General features: G+C 50.6%; 1 protein-coding gene across 4 annotated transcripts; it reads right to left on the minus strand.

Moving 5' to 3' along the window:
• Nucleotides 1-72: 72 nt before the first annotated feature.
• Nucleotides 73-24186, minus strand: depdc5 (DEP domain containing 5, GATOR1 subcomplex subunit). 4 transcript variants are annotated; one of them, XM_030364282.1, is made up of 42 exons: nucleotides 23842-24186; nucleotides 22669-22756; nucleotides 21877-21923; nucleotides 21552-21637; nucleotides 21319-21402; nucleotides 21087-21136; nucleotides 20424-20493; nucleotides 20046-20124; nucleotides 19901-19962; nucleotides 19060-19129; nucleotides 18911-18983; nucleotides 18557-18660; nucleotides 18065-18139; nucleotides 17812-17946; nucleotides 17563-17624; nucleotides 17206-17279; nucleotides 15417-15486; nucleotides 15261-15297; nucleotides 14903-15023; nucleotides 14282-14505; nucleotides 12818-13018; nucleotides 12153-12288; nucleotides 11970-12061; nucleotides 11663-11719; nucleotides 9564-9720; nucleotides 8607-8767; nucleotides 8292-8412; nucleotides 7816-7983; nucleotides 7185-7398; nucleotides 6564-6694; nucleotides 6225-6321; nucleotides 5601-5663; nucleotides 4661-4761; nucleotides 4072-4152; nucleotides 3726-3858; nucleotides 3215-3311; nucleotides 2857-3087; nucleotides 1732-1901; nucleotides 1214-1385; nucleotides 1045-1105; nucleotides 888-970; nucleotides 73-550 (listed from the first exon to the last, which is right to left on the minus strand). In XM_030364282.1, exons 1-42 carry the CDS (start codon nucleotides 23897-23899, stop codon nucleotides 261-263), a joined length of 4686 nt encoding a protein of 1561 aa, XP_030220142.1. In that variant the 5' UTR covers nucleotides 23900-24186; the 3' UTR covers nucleotides 73-260. The 4 variants fall into 4 exon arrangements, with proteins under 4 accessions (XP_030220142.1, XP_030220141.1, XP_030220144.1 ...); XM_030364281.1 differs by having other exon boundaries at nucleotides 9564-9747; XM_030364284.1 differs by lacking the exon at nucleotides 5601-5663 and having other exon boundaries at nucleotides 9564-9747.
• Between the last annotated feature and the right edge of the window lie 45 nt (nucleotides 24187-24231).

Raw genomic sequence — 24231 nt, forward strand, 5'->3', positions numbered from 1 at the left:
ATCAATACGCTGACATGCTCCAGCTCCTGCACCTGCACCTGACAGGAAGTGACCAAAATAAGACACAGGATGTTGTTTCTCTCGGTTGTATTTACAGATGCACCACCTGCTCCACCAAGGTAGTCTGTCCCCTCCAGGGAGGTGGAGCTCTGACAGAAGCAGCGGTGATGGCCGTCCCCTAGGGGGCGCTGGCGTTCATGCGGTCCAGGCAGGTGGAGGTTGAGGTGGAGGTGCAGTACAGGTGTAGTCAGGGTGGGCCCCTAGGGGGCGCTGGCGTTCATGCGGTCCAGGCAGGCGTCCCAGAAGGCCCTGAGGCGGTTGTTGTGGTTGCAGCAGAAGGCGGTGAAGTCCTTGAGCAGGCGTGCGGCGAGGCGCTCGTCCCCCAGCGCCCCGGTCCTCCAGGCCTTGGTCAGCATGGTGTTGTAGGCCCAGTTGAAGCCGGGCTCCTCCCCCCCGAACCCCCCCCCGCCCGACGAGGCCGAGTTCCTCCGCCGCCGCTGGCCGCAGGGGAACTTCCTCTTGGAGTAGGGCAGCTGGAGGAACACCGTGCCTACAACCAGTTAACCAGTTAGTTAACCAGTTAGTAAACACTAGAGTAGGGCACTTGGAAGAATACTGTGCCTACAACCAGTTAACCAGTTAGTAAACAAGTTAACCAGTTAGTTAACTCTAGAGTAGGGCAGCTGGAGGAACACGGTGCCTACAACCAGTTAACCAGTTAGTTAACAAGTTAACCAGTTACTTAACGCTAGAGTAGGGCAGCTGGAGGAACACGGTGCCTACAACCAGTTAACAAGTTAACCAGTTACTTAACGCTAGAGTAGGGCAGCTGGAGGAACACAGTGCTTGCGTGTGTACGTACGGCGTGTGTGTGTGTGTGTGTGTACCTGTGACGTGGATGTACTGGGGTTTGTTCTCTGCGGGGAAGTTGAAGGTGGAGGCTGAGGCGCGGTCCTGGACGAAGCCGAACCTGAGAGACACGGAGGGGCGGTGAGGGCCGGCCGTCTCCGTGGAAACAGCCGGACCTCCTGTCAGATGACGTACCTGTACAGGATGGCCTCCTGGAAGAGCTGCATCCTCTCCCAGTACGTCTCCGGCTCAAAGCCTGCAACACGTTAACACAGTGAGGACCACTGTAGACACACACACACACACACACACACACACACACACACACACACACACACACACACACACACACACACACACACACCTTCGAAGAGGCTGTCGGTGGGGCTGCGCAGCAGACAGTGTGTGTGGAGGGGGATGAAGAGCTGTCCCCTGAGGGGGTCTCCGTAGAGCGAGGAGGTGAGGGCGAACGGGACCTCCAGCACCGGGACCAGCAGGAACCCACAGGAGGCGGCCTTACGGTGCCAGCCCTGGACCTAGAGGATAGGAGAGGGCGTTACCATGACGACCAGCATCACAGGCCTGGACCTAGAGGAGAGGAGAGGGCGTTACCATGACAACAGAATCACAGCCCTGAACCTAGAGGAGAGGGCGTTACCCTGACATCCAGCATCACAGCCCTAAACCGAGAGGAGGGCGTTACCATGACAACCAGCATCACAGCCCTGAACCTAGAGGAGTGGAGAGGGCGTTACCATGACAACCAGCATCACAGCCTTGAACCTAGAGGAGGGAGAGGCTGTTACCATGACAACAAGAATCACCATGACATTGTATGGTGGTGGATATAAAAGATGGACAGTGATATTATGGGATGCATACCATCTCAAAGAGCACGGCCGAGGTGACGGCCATCCAGTGCAGCTTGACCTCAAAGGCCGTGTTGAGGGAGAAGTTGCCGTGGTAATAACAGCTGCACCACTCACTGCGCTCGCTACGGTTGTTGATGTCAACGTCCAAAGTCACCGTCTTCTGGTCTGGGACCGTAGCCGCTGAGAGAGAGAGAGAGAGAGAGATAGAGAGAGAGAGACAGACGTAATGAGCTGAGTTTGTGGACAGGTGATGGTTTCCAGGAGGTGCGGCTGGAGGTGCTTCAGAACAGACATGAGGTCCCTCTCCCTAATGTCCCCTGGATATCTTGGGCAGCTCAAGTCATATCATGTCTTTAGTCAAGTCCTGTCTTTAGTTAAGTCAACTAAACTGGGCTTGGATTAACTCAAGTCCAATACTAACAGGGATCAACCAGGACAATAATCCCTGGCCATCCCTTTTGAATCCAGCAAGACTGCAGGTGATCGGACCACACCTGCAGTGGGTACTGATTATTCACTAGTACAGCTCGTTTCCTGTTAACCGTTCAACTGGAGCTTTAGCCAGATGTCATTTGGTGTCAGGTCACCTTTAGGGAGTGGGACTCTATCTTTAAACGGCTCATGTCATGCCACCAGGTGTGGCTGTGATTAGCTGGTACAAGCCGTTTGGCACAGGGAAAGAATGATTTTCATAGTGACATCACAAGTGGGCGTGTCTACCTAGATGTACGCTGGATAGATAAATCTACCAGCCTACCCAGTGGACTGTATCAAACAATTCTCCTCTATTCATCTGTGTGGACACGCCCACTTGTGATGTCACTATGAAAATCATTCCTTCCCTGTGCCAAACGGCTTGTACCAGCTAATCACAGCCACACCTGGTGGCATGACATGAGCCCTTCAGGAGGCCTGGACTCTTCCCCCCCAGATCAGCTGTCCAATCAGAGGACACAAAGTCCCGCTGCTATCAGTGCAAACTGCTAGCAATACGCTAGCAGCTACCTAGAAATGAGGGCGGGGCTACAGCAGTGAGGGCAGAAATACTCGAAAGTGAGGGCGGAGCTACCCAGCAGTGAGGGCGGAGCTACCCAGGGGTGAGGGCGGAGCTACCCAGCAGTGAGGGCGGAGCTACCTAGCAGGGTGGTGGCCTGGCTGCGTCCTCCGAAGCTGCGGCTGAAGGAGCTGTGTCTGCTGGCGTAGGAGGCGGGGCGGCTGGGGAGCCATGGCAACAGGAAGGCGGGAAGGTCACAGGCACGGCGCTCCTCCAGCAGGAAGGCCACCTCGAACCACTTCCTCTGGAACGCCGCAAAGTCCTCCACCGCCGCCGCCGCCGAACCGGGGGCCGCGGGGGGCTGGGAGGGGCCTGGGGGGGAGGCTGAGTGAGTGTGTGTATATAAGTGTATGTGTGTGTGTGTGTGTGTGTGTGTGTGTGTGTGTGTGTGTGTGTGTGTGTGTGTGTGTGTGTGTGTGTGTGTGTGTGTGTGTAGTACCATCCTTCTCCACCACGCAGTAGAAGTAGGAGCCGTAGATGAAGGTCCTCATGGCGTCTCCAGACGCGTGAGCGATCAGACCGTCCTCCAGCATCTTCTACAGGACACATACACACACAGCGGATTGGCTGTCAGTCACACACAGCGGATTGGCTGTCAGTCACACACAGCGGATTGGCTGTCAGTCACACACAGCGGATTGGCTGTCAGTCACACACAGCGGATTGGCTGTCAGTCACACACAGCGGATTGGCTGTCAGTCACACACAGCGGATTGGCTGTCAGTCACACACAGCGGATTGGCTGTCAGTCACACACAGCGGATTGGCTGTCAGAAGAGAGCTGGTCGGCTGTCGAAGGAGAGCTGATTGGCTCTCAGAGGAGAGCTGATTGGTTGTCGGAGGAGAGCTGATTGGCTCTCAGAGGAGAGCTGATTGGCTGTCGGAGGAGAGCTGGTTGGTTGTCAGAGGAGAGCTGGTTGGTTGGTGAACCTCAGAATCAGAATGAGTACCTGCATTATCTCCACGGCCATGATGTGCGTGGCCACGCCCTCCACATTGTTCACCAGCCAATGGGTGACCTCGGCACTGATGAAGCAGCTTCTGGGCAGACCCTTCTGCTCTGGTAGGAGCTGCACCCCCGTCCTGCAAACACACACTGGTTACCACGTGGTGTACTAGTTAGTACTGGTTATACTAGTGAGTACTACAGACCCTTCTGCTCTGGTAAGAGCTGCACCCCTGTCCTGCACACACACTGGTTACTACCACTAATACTACTACAAACAGGCTAGTTAATACTACTACAGTCCTACTTCACACAGACAAGTTAATACTACTAGTTCTACTAGTTCTTACGTGGGGTGTGTGAGGGCCTCCAGGATGTCCATCAGAGTGGAGGAGGAGGAGAGAGAAAAGCCTCCTGGTCCAGAGGGACCGCTGGAACACACACAGTACACACTTAGTACTACACACAGTACTATGCACAGTAATACAAACTTCACACTCAGTACTAGAAACAGTACACACTCAGTACTACACACAGTACACACTCAGTACTACACGGTACACACTCAGTACTACACGGTACACACTCAGTACTACACACAGTACACACTCGGTACTCCACTGTACAAACTCAGTAGTACACAGTTCACACTCAGTACGACACACACTACTACACAGTACACACACACAATACCACAACAGTACACACTCAGAACCAAGACAGTACACACTCAGTACTACACACATTACACACTCAGTACTGCTACTTCGGACAAATGTACTTACTATAAGTTGCTTTTGATAAAAGCGTCTGCTAAACGCCCTGAATGTAAATGTAATGCACACACAATACACACTCTGCAGGGGAAGGTAGTGTAGGATGTGAAAGTGGAGTAGGTGGTGTAGGTGGTGTAGATGGTATCGGTAGAGCAGGAGGCACCTGTCTATGGTGCTGCCGGCTGCAGGGTCTCCAACTCCCTGCACCGCGGCGCCCCCGGTGGTGGTGGTGGGCGGTGCTGCTCCGTCCGCTGCCTCCGCCGGCTGCTGTCCCACAAACACAGCCTCAGTCTGGGCCCGCGGCCTCAGTCTGGGCCCCGGGGCCTCAGTCTGGGCCCCGGGGCCTTCTGACAGTCTGGGCCTCTTATGGTTCTCTGTATGGAAACTGTCCCACTAATCACTACTGCCCCACTAATCACTACTGTCCCATTAATCACTACTGTCCCACTACTGTCCCACTAATCACTACTGTCCCACTAATCACTACTGCCCCACTACTGTCCCACTACTGTTCCCACTGATATATACTGTCCCACTAATCTCTACTTGTGACGCTGGGGGCTACTAGGTAGAATGAGGGAGTTTACCTAGCATCTCCAGGAGCAGCAACACAGGGTGGAGGAGGAGGAGGAGGTAGGAAGACAGGGTGGAGGAGGAGGAGGAGGTAGGAACACGGGGTGGAGGAGGAGTAGGTAGGAACACGGGGTGGAGGAGGAGGAGGAGGTAGGAACACAGGGTGGAGGAGGAGGAGGTAGGAACACAGGGTGGAGGAGGAGGAGGAGGTAGGAACACAGGGTGGAGGAGGAGGAGGAGGTAGGAAGACAGGGTGGAGGAGGAGGAGGTAGGAAAACAGGGTGGAGGAGGAGGGGGAGGTAGGAACACAGGGTGGAGGAGGAGGGGGAGGTAGGAACACAGGGTGGAGGAGGAGGAGGTAGGAACACAGGGTGGAGGAGGAGGAGGTAGGAACACAGGGTGGAGGAGGAGGGGGAGGTAGGAACACAGGGTGGAGGGGGAGGTAGGAACACAGGGTGGAGGAGGAGGAGGTAGGAACACAGGGTGGAGGAGGAGGTAATTCAGGCGGTGTTGATGGAGATGTGACTGACCTGAGCCTGATAGAGGTACGAGCTACGAGGACTGCGGATAAAATCCAAAATGAACGCAGCGTCCTGTCATCAGCGTGGAACCCACAGCGAATACCCGCAAGTAGAACCAGGAAGTAGAACCAGGAAGTAGAGTAGAACCAGCAAGTAGAACCAGGAAGTAGAGTAGAACCAGCAAGTAGAACCAGCAAGTAGAAGTCAGACCCAGGAAGTACAAGAGAACCAGGAAGTCAGAACCAGGATGTAGAGAGGAATCAGGAAGTGGAACAAAAAGATTCAATGGGAAGTGAAGAGGAAGAAGGGGAAGCAGTAGCTGATGAAGAGGAGGATAAGCAAGGACCTAGGCAGCTCATAGCATCAGAGCAGGGACAGACCATCCCCTGAGGAGCTCATCACAGAGCCTGTGATGGTACGGTCTCACCAGTGGGGGCGCTGTCTCGGAGGAGGGCTTTATAGTCTGCTGCCACACAGGACCAGGCTGTCTGGGGGGGGGGGGGTTTAGTGCCTCACAGGACTGGCTGTTGGGGGGGGGGGGGGGGGGGTGGTAGTGCCTCACAGGACCAACTGTGGAGGGGTTAATGCCTCACAAGACCGGGCTGTGGAGGGTGGTGTGGGGGGTGGACCCACCTTGCGTGGGCTGTCCACATAGGGCGGGGCAGTCAGGGTGCCGGGGGCCTCACTTGGCCCAGCGGAGGACTTCCCCCCCTGCTGCTCCTCCAGAGTCCTGGAAAGGTTGATACAGAGATATCTAATCAATACAGAGATATTTAATCAATACAGAATTATCTTAATCAATACAGAGATGTCTTATCAATACAGAAATATCCAATCAATACAGAGGAGCTGATCAATACAGAGATATCTGATCAATACAACTACATGGTTCGTTTATAGGCCAAACAGCTGGACCAGTCTCCCAGTGGACTGGACCAGTCTCCCAGTGGACTGGACCAGCTGCCCACTCACTTGTGGGTGTGCTCCAGCACCATCAGGGCAGTTAGGGCCGAGGTCCCCTTCTTGCCTGCGGGGGGCGCTGCTGGCTCTGGCTGGTAGTGGGGGGGGGCGGCCCCCTGGTGGCCTTTCATGGTGGTGCTTTTCTGGAGATCAGGAGAAACACACATGAAGGGGTGAGGGCTATGTCCTCTATGAAGGGGTGAGGGCTCTGTCCTCTATGAAGGGGTGAGAGCTCTATTCTCCATGAAGGGGTGAGACCTCTATTCTCTATGAAGGGGAGAGCTGTCTCCTATATGAAGGGGTGAGAGCTCTATGAAGGAGTGAGTGCTCTATTCTCTATGAAGGGGTGAGACCTCTATTCTCTATGAAGGGGAGAGCTGTCTCCTATATGAAGGGGTGAGAGCTCGAAGGGGTGAGTGCTCTATTCTCTATGAAGGGGTGAGAGCTCTATTCTCTATGAAGGGGAGAGCTGTCTTCTATATGAAGGGGTGAGAGCTCTATGAAGGGGTGAGTGCTCTATTCTCTATGAAGGGGTGAGAGCTCTATTTCCATACTCTATTCAATACACGAGGAATCATTGCTTTGGGGCGTGGCCTTCGGGAAGCGTGGCCTGTGGGAGTGGGCGGGGCCTACCCTGATGATGCGGTCGGAGCGGTGGCGACGGCGGATGCGGTTCAGCCCCTCCAGGAAGCGGATGAAGCCGTCCAGCATGACCCAGTCCCCAGCGCCGCCCCCCACCCCCTCCCCGTACACGTCCCAGTGGCCATCGCCGTCGGCAACGCGGCGCGCCCCGCCCGCCGGCAGCAGCAGGAAGCGCGTCCTCCAGAATTTCAGGGAGTCGATGAGGCTGGGAGGAGACACAGAGGGCGTTTACCTGGAGTCCTCTTTACCCACAGCGACAACAAGGCCGTCGGTCTGTCGGTGCAGTAAGGATGTTCATAGAACCAAGGGCCAAGCACTACCAATCACAGGGTTGACCCATTCCCCGTACAACAGAGATAGCTAGGAGGAGATGCTGGACAATGCTAAGACAAGGATGTACAGCATACAGTAAGTGTGTATAAGGGGTGTTTGGGGGGGGGGGGGGCTATGCAGAGTACAGGTGAGGAGAACAGGAGGTGTGCTACTGCAGGGGGACATCGGTCTGTCTCCTGGGGGGGGGGGGGGGGGGGAAGACATGTTCTGTCTCCTGGGAGGGGGGGGGGGGGAGACAGGCTCTGTCTCCTGGGAGGGGTGGGGGGGTTTGACTCCAGGGGGGGTCTACCTGAAGTCCTCGGAGCCGGCGGAGCAGATGTACTGGTCCAGGTAATTCCACTTGTACTGCTCCAGCCGCTCGTGGCAGAACTCCACCCAGCAGGACCTGAAGGACGCCTCGCAGTGGGGGGGGCAGAGGCTGTAGGAGTACTGGATCTGGGCCGACTCGTAGGGGTACCTGGACACACACACACACACACACACACACACACACACACACACACACACAATCACACACACACACACACACACACAAACAGGGAGACACACATACACACACACACACCTCAAGATGAAGGAGGCAGGGGCGCGGCTTACTTGGGCAGGTAGAGTGTGTAGGAGGGTGTGGGCGGGGCTTACTTGGGCAGGTAGAGTGTGTAGGAGGGTGTGGGCGGGGCTTACTTGGGCAGGTAGAGTGTGTAGGAGGGTGTGGGCGGGCCTTACTTGGGCAGGTAGAGTGTGTAGGAGAGTGTGGGCGGGGCTTACTTGGGCAGGTAGCGCGTGACAGTGATGATCTTGTCCTTCAGACACACCTTGTGGAAGGTTCTTCCCATGCTCAGCCAGTACAGGGTCTCCTCCTCCTCTGCTGCCCGTAGAGACACCAGACCTGCTCCCACACACACACACACACACACACACACACACACACACACACACACACACACACACACACACACACACACACACACACACACACACACACACACACACACACACACACACACACACATCAAACATTCATGGGCGAAATCAAGCTAAATCCTATAGTTTACAATAGTTTGCGTGCGTGCGTGTGGTTACCACGGGAGTACAGGGGGCTGCTGCCCAGGGGCGTTGCCATGGTAGCCTGGGTCTTCTTGGCGTGTGATTGGACGATAATCTGGTAGCCCTGCATCAGGCGCTGGCAGATGAACTCCTCAAACACCTGGGGGGCGCTCATCACCGGACCCTCGTCCTCACGCCTGGGAGGAGACGGAGCGCACTGCTGGGCACTTGGGTTTGTATGTATACTAGTGGTGGGCCGTTATCGGCGTTAACACAAAACTTTTATCGCACGATAAAAAAAATATCGCCGTTAATCTATTTTCCAACACTTCCTTGTTCGGACCCATCACGTGACTGAACTAACCAATCAGAAGCTAGAATTTAGACTGAGGTAAACGTGAGGGAATCAGAGAGGCAGATTTAACAGAATATCCTTTAAATATGTAAATATGTAATAATTGTGTAACATAAATATGTAAGTGATTAACTGACTAAAAATTGTCTGTACATTTCTAGCAAATTAACTCCAATATAAATTATATTCATTTATTCTACAACTTTCCAATATTCAACTTCTAAACCTTACATTATTATGGATTATTACACGGCTCTTCTCAATGCTGTAGACGGCTCCATTCACTAGCATGGGCCTTCCCAACGTTCAGCTGTCAATTATTTTTGTTTATGCTCCGTTCACTTGCATGGGCACTTCACAACTTCCGGCGGTGAATTATATTTGATAAATCACCATTGCCCAGTATAATTGACCGCTGTCAAGGTAAACGAACAGATTTTTTGCCGTTTGCCATTTTAATCGAGATTAATTTTGGGATTAATCTAGATTAAAAAAATTAATCTATGCCCACCCATGTATACATATACGTATATATACACATATATACATATACATATCTATATAAATCTTTATAGACACACACACACACACACACATCCATCCATCTATCTATACATCTCTAGAAGTGGTTGTAGTACCTCTCCAGGTCGCTGGGGGGCAGCAAGTCGTAGCAGCCCTGGGTGTAGTCGTTCTGCAGGGCAGGCCGCTCGGGGAAGTAGTCGGTGGTGAGGGGCAGGCAGGCGGGCGTGGTCAGAGACTTCCAGTCCACGCCCACCGTGCAGCAGAACCTGGGCACTGAGGGGGGGGCAGACAGCTGCAGGACTTCACCAGCACCGCAACACACGCACACACGCACACGCACACACACACACACACACAAAAACAGGGAGACACACGCACACAAACAGGGAGACACACAAATACACACACACATACAAACACACACAGGGGCAGACACACACACACACAGGCAGACACAAACAAACAGGGAGACACACATACAAACACACAGGGGCATACACACACACACACACACACAGGCAGACACACACACACAGGGAGAAACACACACACACACACACACACACACACAGGGAGACACAAACACGCACACACATACGGAGACACACACACAAGGGGACACACACAGGGAGACACACACACAAACAACACAAATATCCACCAACACACAAAAACAGACACATACACATACAAACACACAGACACACACACAACACAAGCACACACACAGACGCAGGAACGCAAATCCCCAAGAGAAATAAAACCACACGCACAGACACACACACACACACACGCACACACACACACACACACACACACAGAGACAGAGAGATACAGACAACGAGACAGAGAGACAGAGAGAGACAGAGAGCGAGGCAGACATTGACAGAGAGACACACAGAGAGGGAGAGAGAGGGAAAGAGACAGCGACAGAGACAGAGAGGTGTAGAACAGGTGACACACGGGGAGAAAATCGGGAGAGAGAAAGATAAAGAGGGAAATTATTTTATTGGCTGATTGGCAGATAATAACATGCAGAGCGTGTTGTGTGACTCTAGCGTGTTGGGTGACTCTTGCGCGTTGTGTGACTCTAGCGTGTTGAGACTCTAGTGGGTTTTGTGACCCTATCGTGTTGCGGGACTCTAGCGTGTTGAGACTCTAGCGTGTTGTGTGACCGTAGCGTATTGTGTGACTCTAGCGTGTTGTGTGACCCTAGCATGTTGTGTGACTCTAGCGTGTTGTGACTCAAGCGTGTTGCGTGACTCTAGCGTGTTGCGTGACTCTAGCGTGTTGCGTGACTCTAGCGTGTTGTGTGACTCCAGCGTGTTGAGACTCTAGCGTGTTGTGTGACTCTAGCGTGTTGTGTGACTCTAGCGTGTTGCGTGACTCTAGTAGGTTGTGAGACTGTAGCGTGTTGCGTGACTCTAGCGTGTTGAGACTCCAGCGTGTTGTGTGACTCTAGCGTGTTGTAATAATCAACGTGACCTGAGGTCAGCAAGCGTGAATTACTTCAGACAGAGAGGAGTGACTCCACAGAAGACGGTGAACTTCATGCTAATCAACAGGTGAACTTCATGCTAATCAACAGGTGAACTTCATGCTCATAATCAGGTGAACTTCATGCTAATCAACAGGTGAACTTCATGCTAATCAACAGGTGAACTTCATGCTTATCAACAGGTGAACTTCATGCTAATCAACAGGTGAACTTCTTGCTAATCAACAGGTGAACTTCTTGCTAATCAACAGGTGAACTTCATGCTAATCAACAGGTGAACTTCATGCTAATCGAGTGAACTTCATGCTAATGATCAGGTGAACTTCATGCTAATTAACAGGTGAACTTAATGCTAATTAAGAGGTGAACTTGATCATGAGACTTGATTTATGACGTGTGACAGATTTGGAGTTGGTGAGGAATTAGTGAAGGTTTCTTTAACTGGTGGATTACAGAAAGCAACTAGAGACTGATTACAGGGAGGAGAGAGAGAGATAGAGAGAGGGGAGGAAAAGATGTAGAGGGGAGGGGACAAAACAGTCTGTCTTCTAAACAACAGAAAGAGAAAACAAGATGTCCGCTGTCTTCTCCAACCAAGTATCCCTCACACACCCCGGCTCAGTGTGTGTGTGTGTGTGTGTGTGTGTGTGTGTGTGTGTGTGTGTGTGTGTGTGTGTGTGTGTGTGTGTGTGTGTGTGTGTGTGTGTGTATGCTCACTTGGGTCCACCCCTGGAGGGGTGTGGTCAGGGGAGGAGCCCTGAGTCTCCGTCTTCCCTGAAAAACAAATCAGACTCAACTCAGCACCTCCGATCAGAGGCCAGGATAAGGGGACTGGAGGAGCCCAACAACAACAAGGAGGGAATACAGAGCAGCCAGGTGTGTGTGTGTGTGTGTGTGTGTGTGTGTGTGTGTATATATGTGTGTGTGTGTGTGTGTGTGTGTGTGTGTGTGTGTGTGTGTGTGTGTGTGTGTGTGTGTGTGTGTGTGTGTGTGTGTGTGTGTGTGTGTGTGTGTGTGTCAGTACCAGTTCTGTTGCTGCTCCTGTTGAGGCCTCCATTGGACTCCTCCACCCCTCCTCCTCCTCTCAGCCCGTTCTCCCCAGCCTGTCGGAACCGCCTCAACAAAAGAACAACAACAACGTAAACAACCACACACACCATCATGACATGCAGGAGACCCGCCCTCAAGCCCTGATTGGTGGCCAGACCTCCCGGTGGCCTCGTGATAGGCCAGCTCCAGCAGCTCCGCGGAGGTGTGGGCGGGGTCGGCCTGCTGGCTGCCCTGCAGCTCCTCCATGTTCTGTCTGGTCTGGTGGTGGATCTGGATCGCCTCGCCAGACGGTCCTGGAGCCAGAGGACCCCCGTACACGTTACATCTGGCCCCCGTACACGTTACAATTGGCCCCCCCGTTACATCTGCCCCCCGTGTTACATCTGACCACCGTGTTACATCTAACCACCGTAAACCGTTACATCTGACCCCCAGGTGTGATTCCAGGTGTTTGTGTGTCCAGGTGTGTCCAGGTGTGTGTCTCCAGGTGTGTCCAGGTGTGAGCCTCCTGGTGTGTCCAGGTTTGTGTCTCAAGGTGATTCCAGGTGTGTGTGTGTCTCCAGGTGTGTGTCTCCAGGTGTGTCCAGGTGTGTGTCTCCAGGTGTGTCCAAGTGTGTCTCCTGGTGTGTCCAGGTGTGTGTCTCCAGGTGTGTGTCCCCAGGTGTGTCCAGGTGTGTGTCTCCAGGTGTGTGTCCCCAGGTGTGTCCAGGTGTGTGTCTCCAGGTGTGTCCAAGTGTGTCTCCTGGTGTGTCCAGGTGTGCGTGTCCAGGTGTGTGTCTCCAGGTGTGTCCAGGTGTGTGTCTCCAGGTGTGTGCGTCTCACCAACGGGGAAGGTGTGCATCCAGCGGCGGCGGTTGGAGGTGAGCTTCATGGGCATGCGGGAGGGGGCGAAGGGGTTGATGAGGGCGCGCTGGGGGGTGTAGCCCCCCGGCCGGATGTGCAGTGTGGACTCAGCGCTGCCCACCGTGAAGCGGCCCGGGGCGCTAGAGTCCCGCTGGGAGTCCATCATCTTCTCCAGCAGCTCTACACACACACACACACACACACACACACACACACACACACACACACACACACACACACACACACACACACACACACACACACACACACACACACACACACACACACACACACACACACAAAAACATTACACACACACATATTATACAAACACATTACACATACATCAAATACACATACATTATACACACATTACCCACTAGAGCGCGGAACGGGACGTATTTTTCCGTCCGAGCCCGGCCCGTGTCCGAAAGAGAACTAACCGTGCCCGACTCGAGCCTCAAGATATATATGTCCGAGCCCGACACAGTTAATGTCTATTTTTTCTCATACTTATGACACGGTTATTAGACAACTGCAAGATATTTGGAAATGTCAATAGATGATCGCATCTAGCACGCGTGAACAGCGAGCACGCTTGTTGCGCAGAATTATAACCAATTGAAATTCACATAGGCCCACAAAAAAAGCCATGATAACGCTAAATTCGAAAAAATGACACAAGAGGTTTGGAAGTTCCGTAGGACAGGTAGCCTATGACATTTAAATTAACACGAGTGACCCCAGCGAGGTAAAATTAACGTTAACACAAAAGCAACGCCAACGGCCGCGCAGATATGACAGAGCCTGACCCGAACGCGAGCATCATTTCTAAATATTTGTCCAAACACGACCCGACCCGGCCCGCCGGTATCGTCAGGTCCCGTCGGGCTCGGGTCGGGTTTCCATGCTCTAACACACACACATTACACACACATACCGGTTCAGGGTACGATTCAGGGACGGGTTCAAGGTAGGGTTCAGGGTTAAGGGTAGGGTTCAAGGTTAAGGGTTAAGGGTAGGGTTCAGGGTAGAGTTCAGGGTAGGGATCAGGGTTAAGGGTAGGGTTCAGGGTAGGGATCAGGGTTCAGGGAAGGGTTCAGGGTGGGTTCGGGGTTCAGGGTGGGTTCGGGGTTCAGGGTGGGTTCAGGGTGGGTTCAGGGTGGGTTCAGGGTTCAGGGTTCAGGGTGGGTTCAGGGTGGGTTCAGGGTGGGTTCGGGGTTCAGGGTGGGTTCAGGGTGGGTTCAGGGTGGGTTCAGGGTGGGTTCAGGGTGGGTTCGGGGTTCAGGGTGGGTTCAGGGTGGGTTCAGGGTGGGTTCAGGGTGGGTTCGGGGTTCAGGGTGGGTTCAGGGTGGGTTCGGGGTTCAGGGTTCAGGGTTCAGGGTTCAGGGTTCGGGGTTCAGGGTGGGTTCAGGGTTCAGGGTCCAGGCTTGGTTCCGCTACCTCGTGTGCTGGTGTAGCCCAGGGAGCTGCTGACCTCGTACTGGACGGTGGGGTGGCGGGGGATGAGCAGGACGCTGGACACCGGCCCTAGGCTGTCGCTGGAGGCCAGGCTGCGCAGCTCCTCCTGCCCCCCGCCACGCACTGGGGGGGAGGCCCCGGGACCACTACCCACCTCCGCAGACCCCCAGCTCCTCCTCCCACTCACCTCCCTCTCCCGACCCACCCTGAGAGAGAGAGAGAGATGAAACAAACACACACACATACAATGACCCAGAAGTAGTCGGGGGTGAGGGGCAGCCAGGCGGGCGTGGTCAGAGATTTCCAGTCCACGCCCACCGTGCAGCAGAACCTGAGCACTGAGGGGGGGGCAGACAGCTGCAGGACTTCACCAGCACCGCAACACACACAGGGACACACACACACACACACACACACACACACACACAGACAGACAGACAGGGAGACATACACACAGACACACACACACACACACACACACACACACACACACACACACACACACACATACACACACACACACACAAACACACACACACACAGGCAGAGACACACAGACACACACACAGGGAGAGACACACACACACATCCACACACACACACCTGAAGTTGCTGCTCCTCTGGGCCCTGGAGGGCCCAGGCAGCCTGAACACCAGTGCATCATGGGCATCATAGTCCACCTGGATGGGCAGGCTGTTCTCAGAGTCCCTCGGAGCGCACAGGGCTGGGGGCGATCCAGAGTACACAGTAGAGTACACAGTAGAGTACACACAACAGTAAACACTACTGCACCAAGTAGAGTACACACTACAGTATACACGAGAGTACACACTACTAAAGTATACAGTACACAGAACAGTACATTCTACAGCACACAGAACAGTACATAGTAGATACACCCTACAGTACACACAACAGTACACACAAAAGTAGAAAGTACAAACTAGAAAGTGATGCATACCGTGGTCTTTGTTGCTCCTGAACTTCTCCGCGTGGAGCTGAAAGGATTTGAAACAGAGAAGAGCTGAGCAGTGCAGCATATAGCGCACGTGTGTTTGAGTGTGTGTGTGTAGGGGTGCGTGTGAGTGTTAGAGTGTATGTGTGTGGGGGGGTGTACCTTGCGTCCTGCTAGTTTGATCCTGGGGGTGAAGGAGCAGCAGGAGCTCTGGCTCTTAGACGTGTAGAAACTGAACAACATAAAGTATCAAACCATGTATACTACAATACTACTGCCACACAGTGAGTACAGCAAAAGTATTAGACCACGTATACTACAATACTACTGCCACACAGTGATTACAGCAAAAGTAATTGACCTCGTATGCTACAATACTACTGCCCCACAGTCAGTACAACTAAAGTATTAGACCCCGTATACTACAATACTACTGCCCAAGTGCCCCACAGTGAGCACAACAAAAGTATTAGACCACGTATTCTACAATACTACTGCCCGACAATGAGTACAAAAAAAGTATTAGACCACGTACATTACAATACTACTGGCCCACAGTGAGTACAACAAAAGTATGAAACCACGTTTACTACAATATTACTGCCCCACAGTGAGTACAACAATAGTATTAGACCTCGTATACTACAATACTACTGCCCCACAGTGAGTACAACAATAGTATTAGACCTCGTATACTAAAATACTACTGCCCCACGGTGAGTATAAGTGTGCATACTAGTGATGGGTCGTCGCGAACGATTCGGTCAGAACAAACAAATCCCGAAGGTGAACGAGAACTGATTCCCAAAACAAGAGAACTGATTCTTTTTTTTTCACATATAACAAAAATATGGTCACGTAAATAAAATACAAAAACGAACAGAGCTTCGTCTCCCCGCGACCTTACATTGATTGAGTCTAAAACGTTCTCATCGATTCAGCCAATGAGAGCAGGTAGCAATCGCGTTGCCATGGCCCATGGGTAAACAAATGATAAGGCACCGCCACAAAAGTTAACCAACGATCGCTGTAGGCTTCAATATCATGCAAGCACTTTATGTTTTCTTTTTATTTTGTTCTACATCACAATTGCATGATTTAATAAAGTATTGTTTTTACCTACCATCACGAGTCTCGTTTGGTCTAGTTGCTAACGTGCTTCATTGCTTTTTAGCGCTACTTAGAAGACGCCATTTAATTCTTACTATTCACACTCCATTATGTATTAAGGATATTTATGAAAAAAAAGGCACGTGTGTGCTTTATATATAAGCTTAATATTTACACTTAACCTGAGTAATTTCGCCAGGACATTAGAAAGTAGTAGGCTAAATGCAGGTTGATTAACATTTATTCCATCATTTCCGATTCCCTGGAAAATGACGTAACAGACCATCTGACTTACGGTGCGTTTTATTAACCATCCGTCTCGGAGGTCCGAGGACGTTGCCTAGCGACACGCATGAACACGCCCCTTTTCCTCGGATGCCCAACGTGCGTGCTCGGATAACCTCAGAGGAGGCCGAGCAAGGATTCCGAGACAGAATTCAAGATGGCTGCGCCCAGTGTGACTTGAAGTATGAACTGTTTTCATTGTGTTTGGACCGCTTTGGTGGTTTAAATGTCAATTTCAATCACTGGCATTACTGCAATACCTTACTGCTTCCGTATATCTCTGCCTATGGCCTATAGCCTACTTATTTCGGAGCGCCTGGCACTCTGCTAATGCTACTGCGACTTTCCGGGTGGCGTCCGTGTGTTTCTCCAACAACCGAGTGAAACATAATAAAATGCTTGAAGTGTGGCCGTGACGTCACATCCGAGGTCCGAGTCGGTTTGCAGAGAATACTAAAACGCACCATTAACGTACAAATCAAACAAACAAATCGTGAACGGAACTGAAAGAACTGATTTCCGGAAAATAATCGTTTTGCCCATCCCTAGTGCATACCTGTGGTTGATCCAGTGGGGGAGGTTGTAGTCGTCTCCAACTCGAGAGTCTCCAGGGATCGGCTTGTTGTGAAGCTGAAACACAATCCTAATGTTACTGATCCGACATCAAATTTAACACAATCCTAATGTTACTGATCTGATATCAGATTAAAAACAATCCTAATGTTACTGATCTGACATCAGATTTAACACCATCCTAATGTTACTGATCTGACATCAGATTTAACACAATCCTAATGTTACTGATCTGACATCAGATTTAACACAATCCTAATGTTACTGATCTGACATCAGATTGAACACAATCCAAAGTTTATATCACATTATGATATTGATCCAGGATCAGAAGAGGTACCTTGAAGAGCGGGACCGCGTGGAGGGGCTGCTCCCCCATACACACCAGGTCCACCCCGATACCTGCACACACACACACACACACACACACACACACACACACACACACACACACACACACACACACACACACACACACACACACACACACACACACACACACACACACACACACACACACACTAAGGCAAGGGGCGGAACTAGCCAGCTCTATACATGATTCAGGGTTCATGTGATTGGCCAGGCTCACCGTTGTCAATCATGCGCTGCTTGGTGAGGATCATGAGGAGGCGGTCCACCTGGAACACGCCCACCCCCGGGGTGATCACCACCGCCATCTGACCCGTTCGATCGAAGTTACGGTTCATGTAGTGCTTATCAAACACTGAGATACAGATGGAGAGGGAGAGGGAGAGGGAGAGGGAGAGGGACAGACAGACAGACAGCCTGTTATAGTGGGTGCTGATAACTGATGACTTTATGACTGATGGGAGCAGACAGACCATTGAAGGAGAGGTTGATGGCCTCCAGGTAGTTTCCCTGGGCTGCGGTGGAGTTCTGCCCCGTGGGGAATCCATCTGTTAGGGTCAGGAACACAAAGCAGCTGTCATGGTAGACTGTAGCACCTCCACCTCTCTCCTCTAGGTACCACCCTGTAGGTCTGTAGTACCTGTCTACCACCCTGTAGGTCTGTAGTACCTGTCTACCACCCTGTAGGTCTGTAGTACCTGTCTCCCCTACCACCCTGTAGGTCTGTAGTACCTGTCTCCCCTACCACCCTGTAGGTCTGTAGTACCTGTCTACCACCCTGTAGGTCTGTAGTACCTGTCTCCCCTACCACCCTGTAGGTCTGCAGTACCTGTCTCCCCTACCACCCTGTAGGTCTGTAGTACCTGTCTCCCCTACCACCCTGTAGGTCTGTAGTACCTGTCTCCCCTACCACCCTGTAGGTCTGCAGTACCTGTCTCCCCTACCACCCTGTAGGTCTGCAGTACCTGTCTCCTCCAGCCGGACCAGCACCGGGTACTGGATGAAGAGCTTCTTGATGGTCACCAGCAGAGACGTCCACTCGTCACGCCGCTCGTTCTGGGCCACCACCCTGGACACACAGACACCCAATTAGGCACAGCCATTTAGGCACAGCCAATTAGGAACAAGCAATTAGACACAAACAATTAGGCACCACCAATTAGGAAGCATGCATTTGGAATAACCAATAAGTAACAATCAATAAGGAGCAATGGAAACTAAATAAATATGATATACAGAAATACTATATACATGCTAAAGACAGAAATGTGAAAACCAACACAGTGCTACATATAAACATGTCTCAGAGGGATGTAGACCTGTAGAAGTCTTCATAGAAGCGCCCCTCGTGGTCCTGTCTGATGGAGCCTCTCAGGACCTCGGGGAACTCCTCTGAGGAAGCAACAGGATCCATCAACCACCAGTCAACCACCCTGCCAATCCATCAAACAACCACCCCTCCACATACCTATGCTCTTCGCGGTGTAGAAGGTCCGTGAGAACAGGACCACCGTCACCTCATGGCTGCAGTTCTTCTCCTGCACAACACACACATTTCAGGGTCTAGACCCCCCGCTAATGGTTCAGGGTCCTTAATGACCTGTCTCTGTACTGTCTAACCCCTACCTGCTCCTTAATGACCTGTCTCTGTACTGTCTAACCCCTACCTGCTCCTTAATGACCTGTCTCTGTACTGTCTAACCCCTACCTGCTCCTTAATGACCCGTCTCTGTACTGTCTAACCCCTACCTGCTCCTTAATGACCTGCCTCTGTACTGTCTTACCCCTACCTGCTCCTTAATGACCCGTCTCTGTACTGTCTAACCCCTACCTGCTCCTTAATGACCTGTCTCTGTACTGTCTAGCCCCTACTGCTCGATGACCTGGCTCTGTACTGTCTAACCCCTACCTGCTCCTTAATGACCTGTCTCTGGACTGTCTAACCCCTACCTGCTCCTTAATGACCTGTCTATGTACTGTCTAACCCCTACCTGCTCCTTAATGACCTGTCTCTGGACTGTCTAACCCCTACCTGCTCCTTAATGACCTGTTTCTGTACTGTCTAACCCCTACCTGCTTCTTAATGACCTGTCTCTGAAATGTCTAACCCCTACCTGCTCCTTAATGACCTGTCTCTGGACTGTCTAACCCCTGCCTGCTCCTTAATGACCTGTCTCTGGACTGTCTAACCCCTACCTGCTCCTTAATGACCTGTCTCTGGACTGTCTAACCCCTTGTCTGTCTAGATGAAAGCATCTGAATAAGACTTAAATGAAGCATAAGCCTGATGCTGAGGAGTAGGAACACACCTTCCACTTGGCAAAGAGGTCGGACAGGAAGCCATTGACAGCCTTTTCAAAGTATAGGTCCCCTGGAAACACAAGAGGTGTAATGATGTTCATTGTTTATCCCCTCCTCCTCTCTTCAGTACAGACCCGTCCTCTCTCAGCTCACCGTAAATGTCAAAGTCCCACATCTCACTGCTCATCTGGATGAAGATGTAGACCATGGCTGAGGTGGAGCGGAACACCACCTGAACACACAACACCGTCACTCACTGTCCTGCTGCCCTGGGGACGCAGTGTCTGCTGTCCTGCTGTGTCTTCAGGACAGGGTATCCTGCTGTCCTGAGGACACCGCTTCTGCTGTCCTGAGGACACTGTGTCCTGCTGTCCTGAGGACACTGTGTCCTGAGGACAGTGTCTTGCTGTCCTGAGGACAGAGCGTCCTGCTGTCCTGAGGACACTGTGTCCTGAGGACAGTGTCTTGCTGTACTGAGGACCGAGCGTCCTGCTGTCCTGAGGACACAGTGTCCTGCTGTCCTGTCCTCACCCTGGTGTTTTCACTGATGTAGCCACAGGACACCTTCTCTCCTCGCACCCACAGCTCACTGGCCTGGGCCCTGGAAGCACACAGGAGGCATACACAAGAGTACAACATACTATAGTGTACATCACATACTGTACAGCATAAATCACATACTATACAGTGTTCATCACATACTATACAGCATAAATCACATACTATACAGTGTTCATCACATACTATACAGCATAAATCACATACTATATAGTGTTCATCACATACTGTACACAGTAGTATGTCATACAGTTCTATGGTATACATCAAATACTATACATTGTAGATCGCATACTATACACAGAAGTACGTCATAATTCATTAATATACAATGTAGCATGTAATAAAGTACTATATAGTATATATCACATACTATACACTGTAGTATGTAATATACACAAAGTACTATGTTCTATATATCTGTTATATGAACAGGATATTGCAGTTCATATACATTATGGATAAATAATATGGTAAACATATATCAAATTAAGCTTCATGTAGAAGACCTTGAGACAAGAACCTTTACCCGATTCATGTAGAAAAGCTAAGACTAGAACCTTTACCTGATTCATGTAGAAGAGCTAAGACACCTTTACCTGATTCATGTAGAAGACCCAGGAGTAGAACCTTTACCTGATTCCTGCAAACTCCACCTTCTGGGTGATGTAGGCACAGGTGCTGACCTGCAGAACCAGGGGTGGAGGAGTTCTGTCATTAGGAGGCCAGCATGGTTGAGGAGCGGGAGGCGGTGAGTATCAAGGAGGAGGAGGAGGACGTGGTGGTGGGTATAAAGACGGAGGAGGAGGAGGATGAGGAGAGTATAAAGATGGAGGAGGAGCAGGAGGAGGAGGAGTTGCAGACTGACCAGACTCTTCTTCAACCTCCACATGTCTCCTCGGCCGATGTACTGGTCTTTGAAGGTGAGCTCCACCAGGTCCAGAGTGGCCTCCTGCAGAGCACATCCACAACCTCAGAACCACCCCTTTCAGACTGCCCCCCTCAGAACCGCCTCTTCAGGCTGCTCCCCTCAGAATCCCCCCCCACCCTTCAGACTGCTCCCCTCAGAACCCCCCCTTTCGGCTGTCCCCCAGCTCTTACCTTGGGGTCCACGATGTTGACGATCACATCCTGGTACGCCCGTAGTTTGAAGGCCTGGGCCACTGTCTGGTCTACACTGATGGTCTCTGCACGTAGAACCAAACACGTAAGAATACATAAAGATATATACTCATACATAAACACCTTCATGGATAAATAAATCCCTTTAGCAGCAACTACACACACGAAAAAATAAATCCATCAGTAAAAAAATAATTAATAAAGAATGCAAAAATCCTAACAAATTTGAATAGATCCAACTAATCCATGCGTTGGATGGCAGTGTAGGGCTGATCCATCATCAGTGTCTGGATGAACGCCTCACCTTTCTGAAGGTCTTCTTTCAGGCTCTTCACCTGCAGCAGGAGAGGACTGGAACACCAGATCACACACACGCAGCCACGCACGCACACACCAACACACCCACGCACGCACGCACCAACACACACACCCACACACCGAAACAAAAATCCATGCAACGACACACACACCATCACACACACCCACGTAGCCATACACGCACACACCAACACGCACAAATACATGCACACACACACACACCCACACACCGAAACAAACATCCATGCAACGACACACACACCACCACGTAGCCACGCACGCACGCACCAACACACGTACCCACACACACACACGTTAGTTCCAAAGTTTAAGATGCACTGTCCAGTGCACTGTCCAGTAATCCACTGTCCAGTGCACTGTCCAGTAATCCTCTTTAGTATAAGGTACTAACCTGTATTCTTGTTAAGTGTAAGGTATTTGCCAGTAATGTTGTTAAGTGTAAGGTGTTACCATTAATCTTGTTAATTGTGAGGTAGAAGTATATTGTTAAGTGTAAAATATGTACCAGTATATTGTTATATTGTTAAGTGTAAGGTACCAGTATCTTGTTAAGTGTAAGGTACCAGTATCTTGTTAAGTGTAAGATATGTACCTGTCATCTTGTTAAATGTAAGGTATTAACCTGTTATCTTGTTAAGTGTAAGGTACTAGTATCTTGTTAAGTGTAAGGTACCAGTATCTTGTTAAGTGTAAGTTATTAACCCGTCATCTTGTTATGTGTAAGGAACCAGTATCTTGTTAAGTGTAAGGTATGTACCTGTATTCATCGGTGGGATGGGCGATCTCAATGATGTCTCCCAGACTGACTTGAGGGAAAACCTTTGGGTTGACCACCAACTCATCATCTGTTAAACAGCAATGAACATAACTAGTGAAAACAACTAGTAAACACAACTAGTGACGGTGCCATCCATTTGTATGGTACGCCCACCCATACAAGTCGTAATGTGTAAATATCCCAGCTTTCTTGCAGCATTTTCATGGAGGCACGCCCCCTGTTGGTCGTAGTATAAACCTTCCCACACCTAGTTCTGAGAGTAGACCAAGTTCAGTGAAGCTTACCCTACAACTCGATAACAAAAATGGCTGCGCCCGTAAAGAGAATTATTTTCTTTGTATTTGTACCACATTGGTCATTTTGATGTAGATTTTAAATGCTCTTACACACTTGATTACATTGCTACTTTATTCCGGTCACCAATTTATGCATTGCACGGCCTTGCTATGAATGCAATACAATGTAAAGTTGTGTTGTTTGTTTTCGAGCTGGTTTGCTAAAGAGGCTAATGTAACTATATAACAATATCAATGACTAGACAATGAAAAAACGGGAACGCTATAAGTGCTGCAAGACAGGAAATGACGTCACGTTCTTGCTAGAGCATACAAACGGATAGCACCAGTAAATGCAGCTGTTGACTGTAGAGGTGTCCGTTTACTACAGCATTGCTTCTAGTATAACTAGTGGTATTAATACTAGTATAGTACTACTAATATAGTATTACTTGTACTACTAATAGTACTATAACTAGTATGACTAATACTACTAGTGTCACTACTAGCAATAACACTACTAGTATCACTACTACTAGTGTCATGGTGCGATCCATTTGTATGGTACGCCCACCCGTAAGAGTCGTAAGGTGAAAATCTCCCAGCTGTCTTGCGGCATTTCATGGAGGCACGTCGTACGGGTGGGCGTACCATACAAATGGATCCCAACATAACTAATAACTAATACTAGTACCACTACAAGTAGTATCACTACTGGTAGTAAAACTATCATTATTACTACTAGTATCACTACTAGTGGTATCAGTACTAGTATTATAACTAGTATTACTACTACTAGCAACACTACTAGCATTGTTACTAGAAGCATCACTACTACTACTACTGGTATCAGTACTAGTATGACTAGTCCTCTCACCGCTGCCGCCGAAGCCCTTCTTGTGGACCACCAGTTTGTAGGATCTGTTGGTCTTCATGTTGTTCTACTAGTATCAGTACTAGTATCTGTACTAGTATCTGGATCAGTTGGTCTTCATGGTGTCAGAATGAGGTTTAACAGAATCTCTTGATATCAACATGGACTTTATTCTAACTCAACGAGTTACCTTCATGTTAGCCTAGCATGGGCCTACCAGGGATATAGCGGTTCTTTATGTGAAACCAGTTTGTCTTTCTGTTAACCAGTCCCTGTCTGGTTAATAATAGAGAGACGGTTCGTTACGGTTTGCAACTACTAACGTCAGTAGAGGCTCGTGAGACTTCACCCCACCACCAAAACACGGAAGTACTGGCCTCTCGAGCACTTTGA

This window comes from Gadus morhua, chromosome 8, assembly GCF_902167405.1.
Source record: "Gadus morhua chromosome 8, gadMor3.0, whole genome shotgun sequence".
NCBI lineage: Eukaryota > Metazoa > Chordata > Actinopteri > Gadiformes > Gadidae > Gadus > Gadus morhua.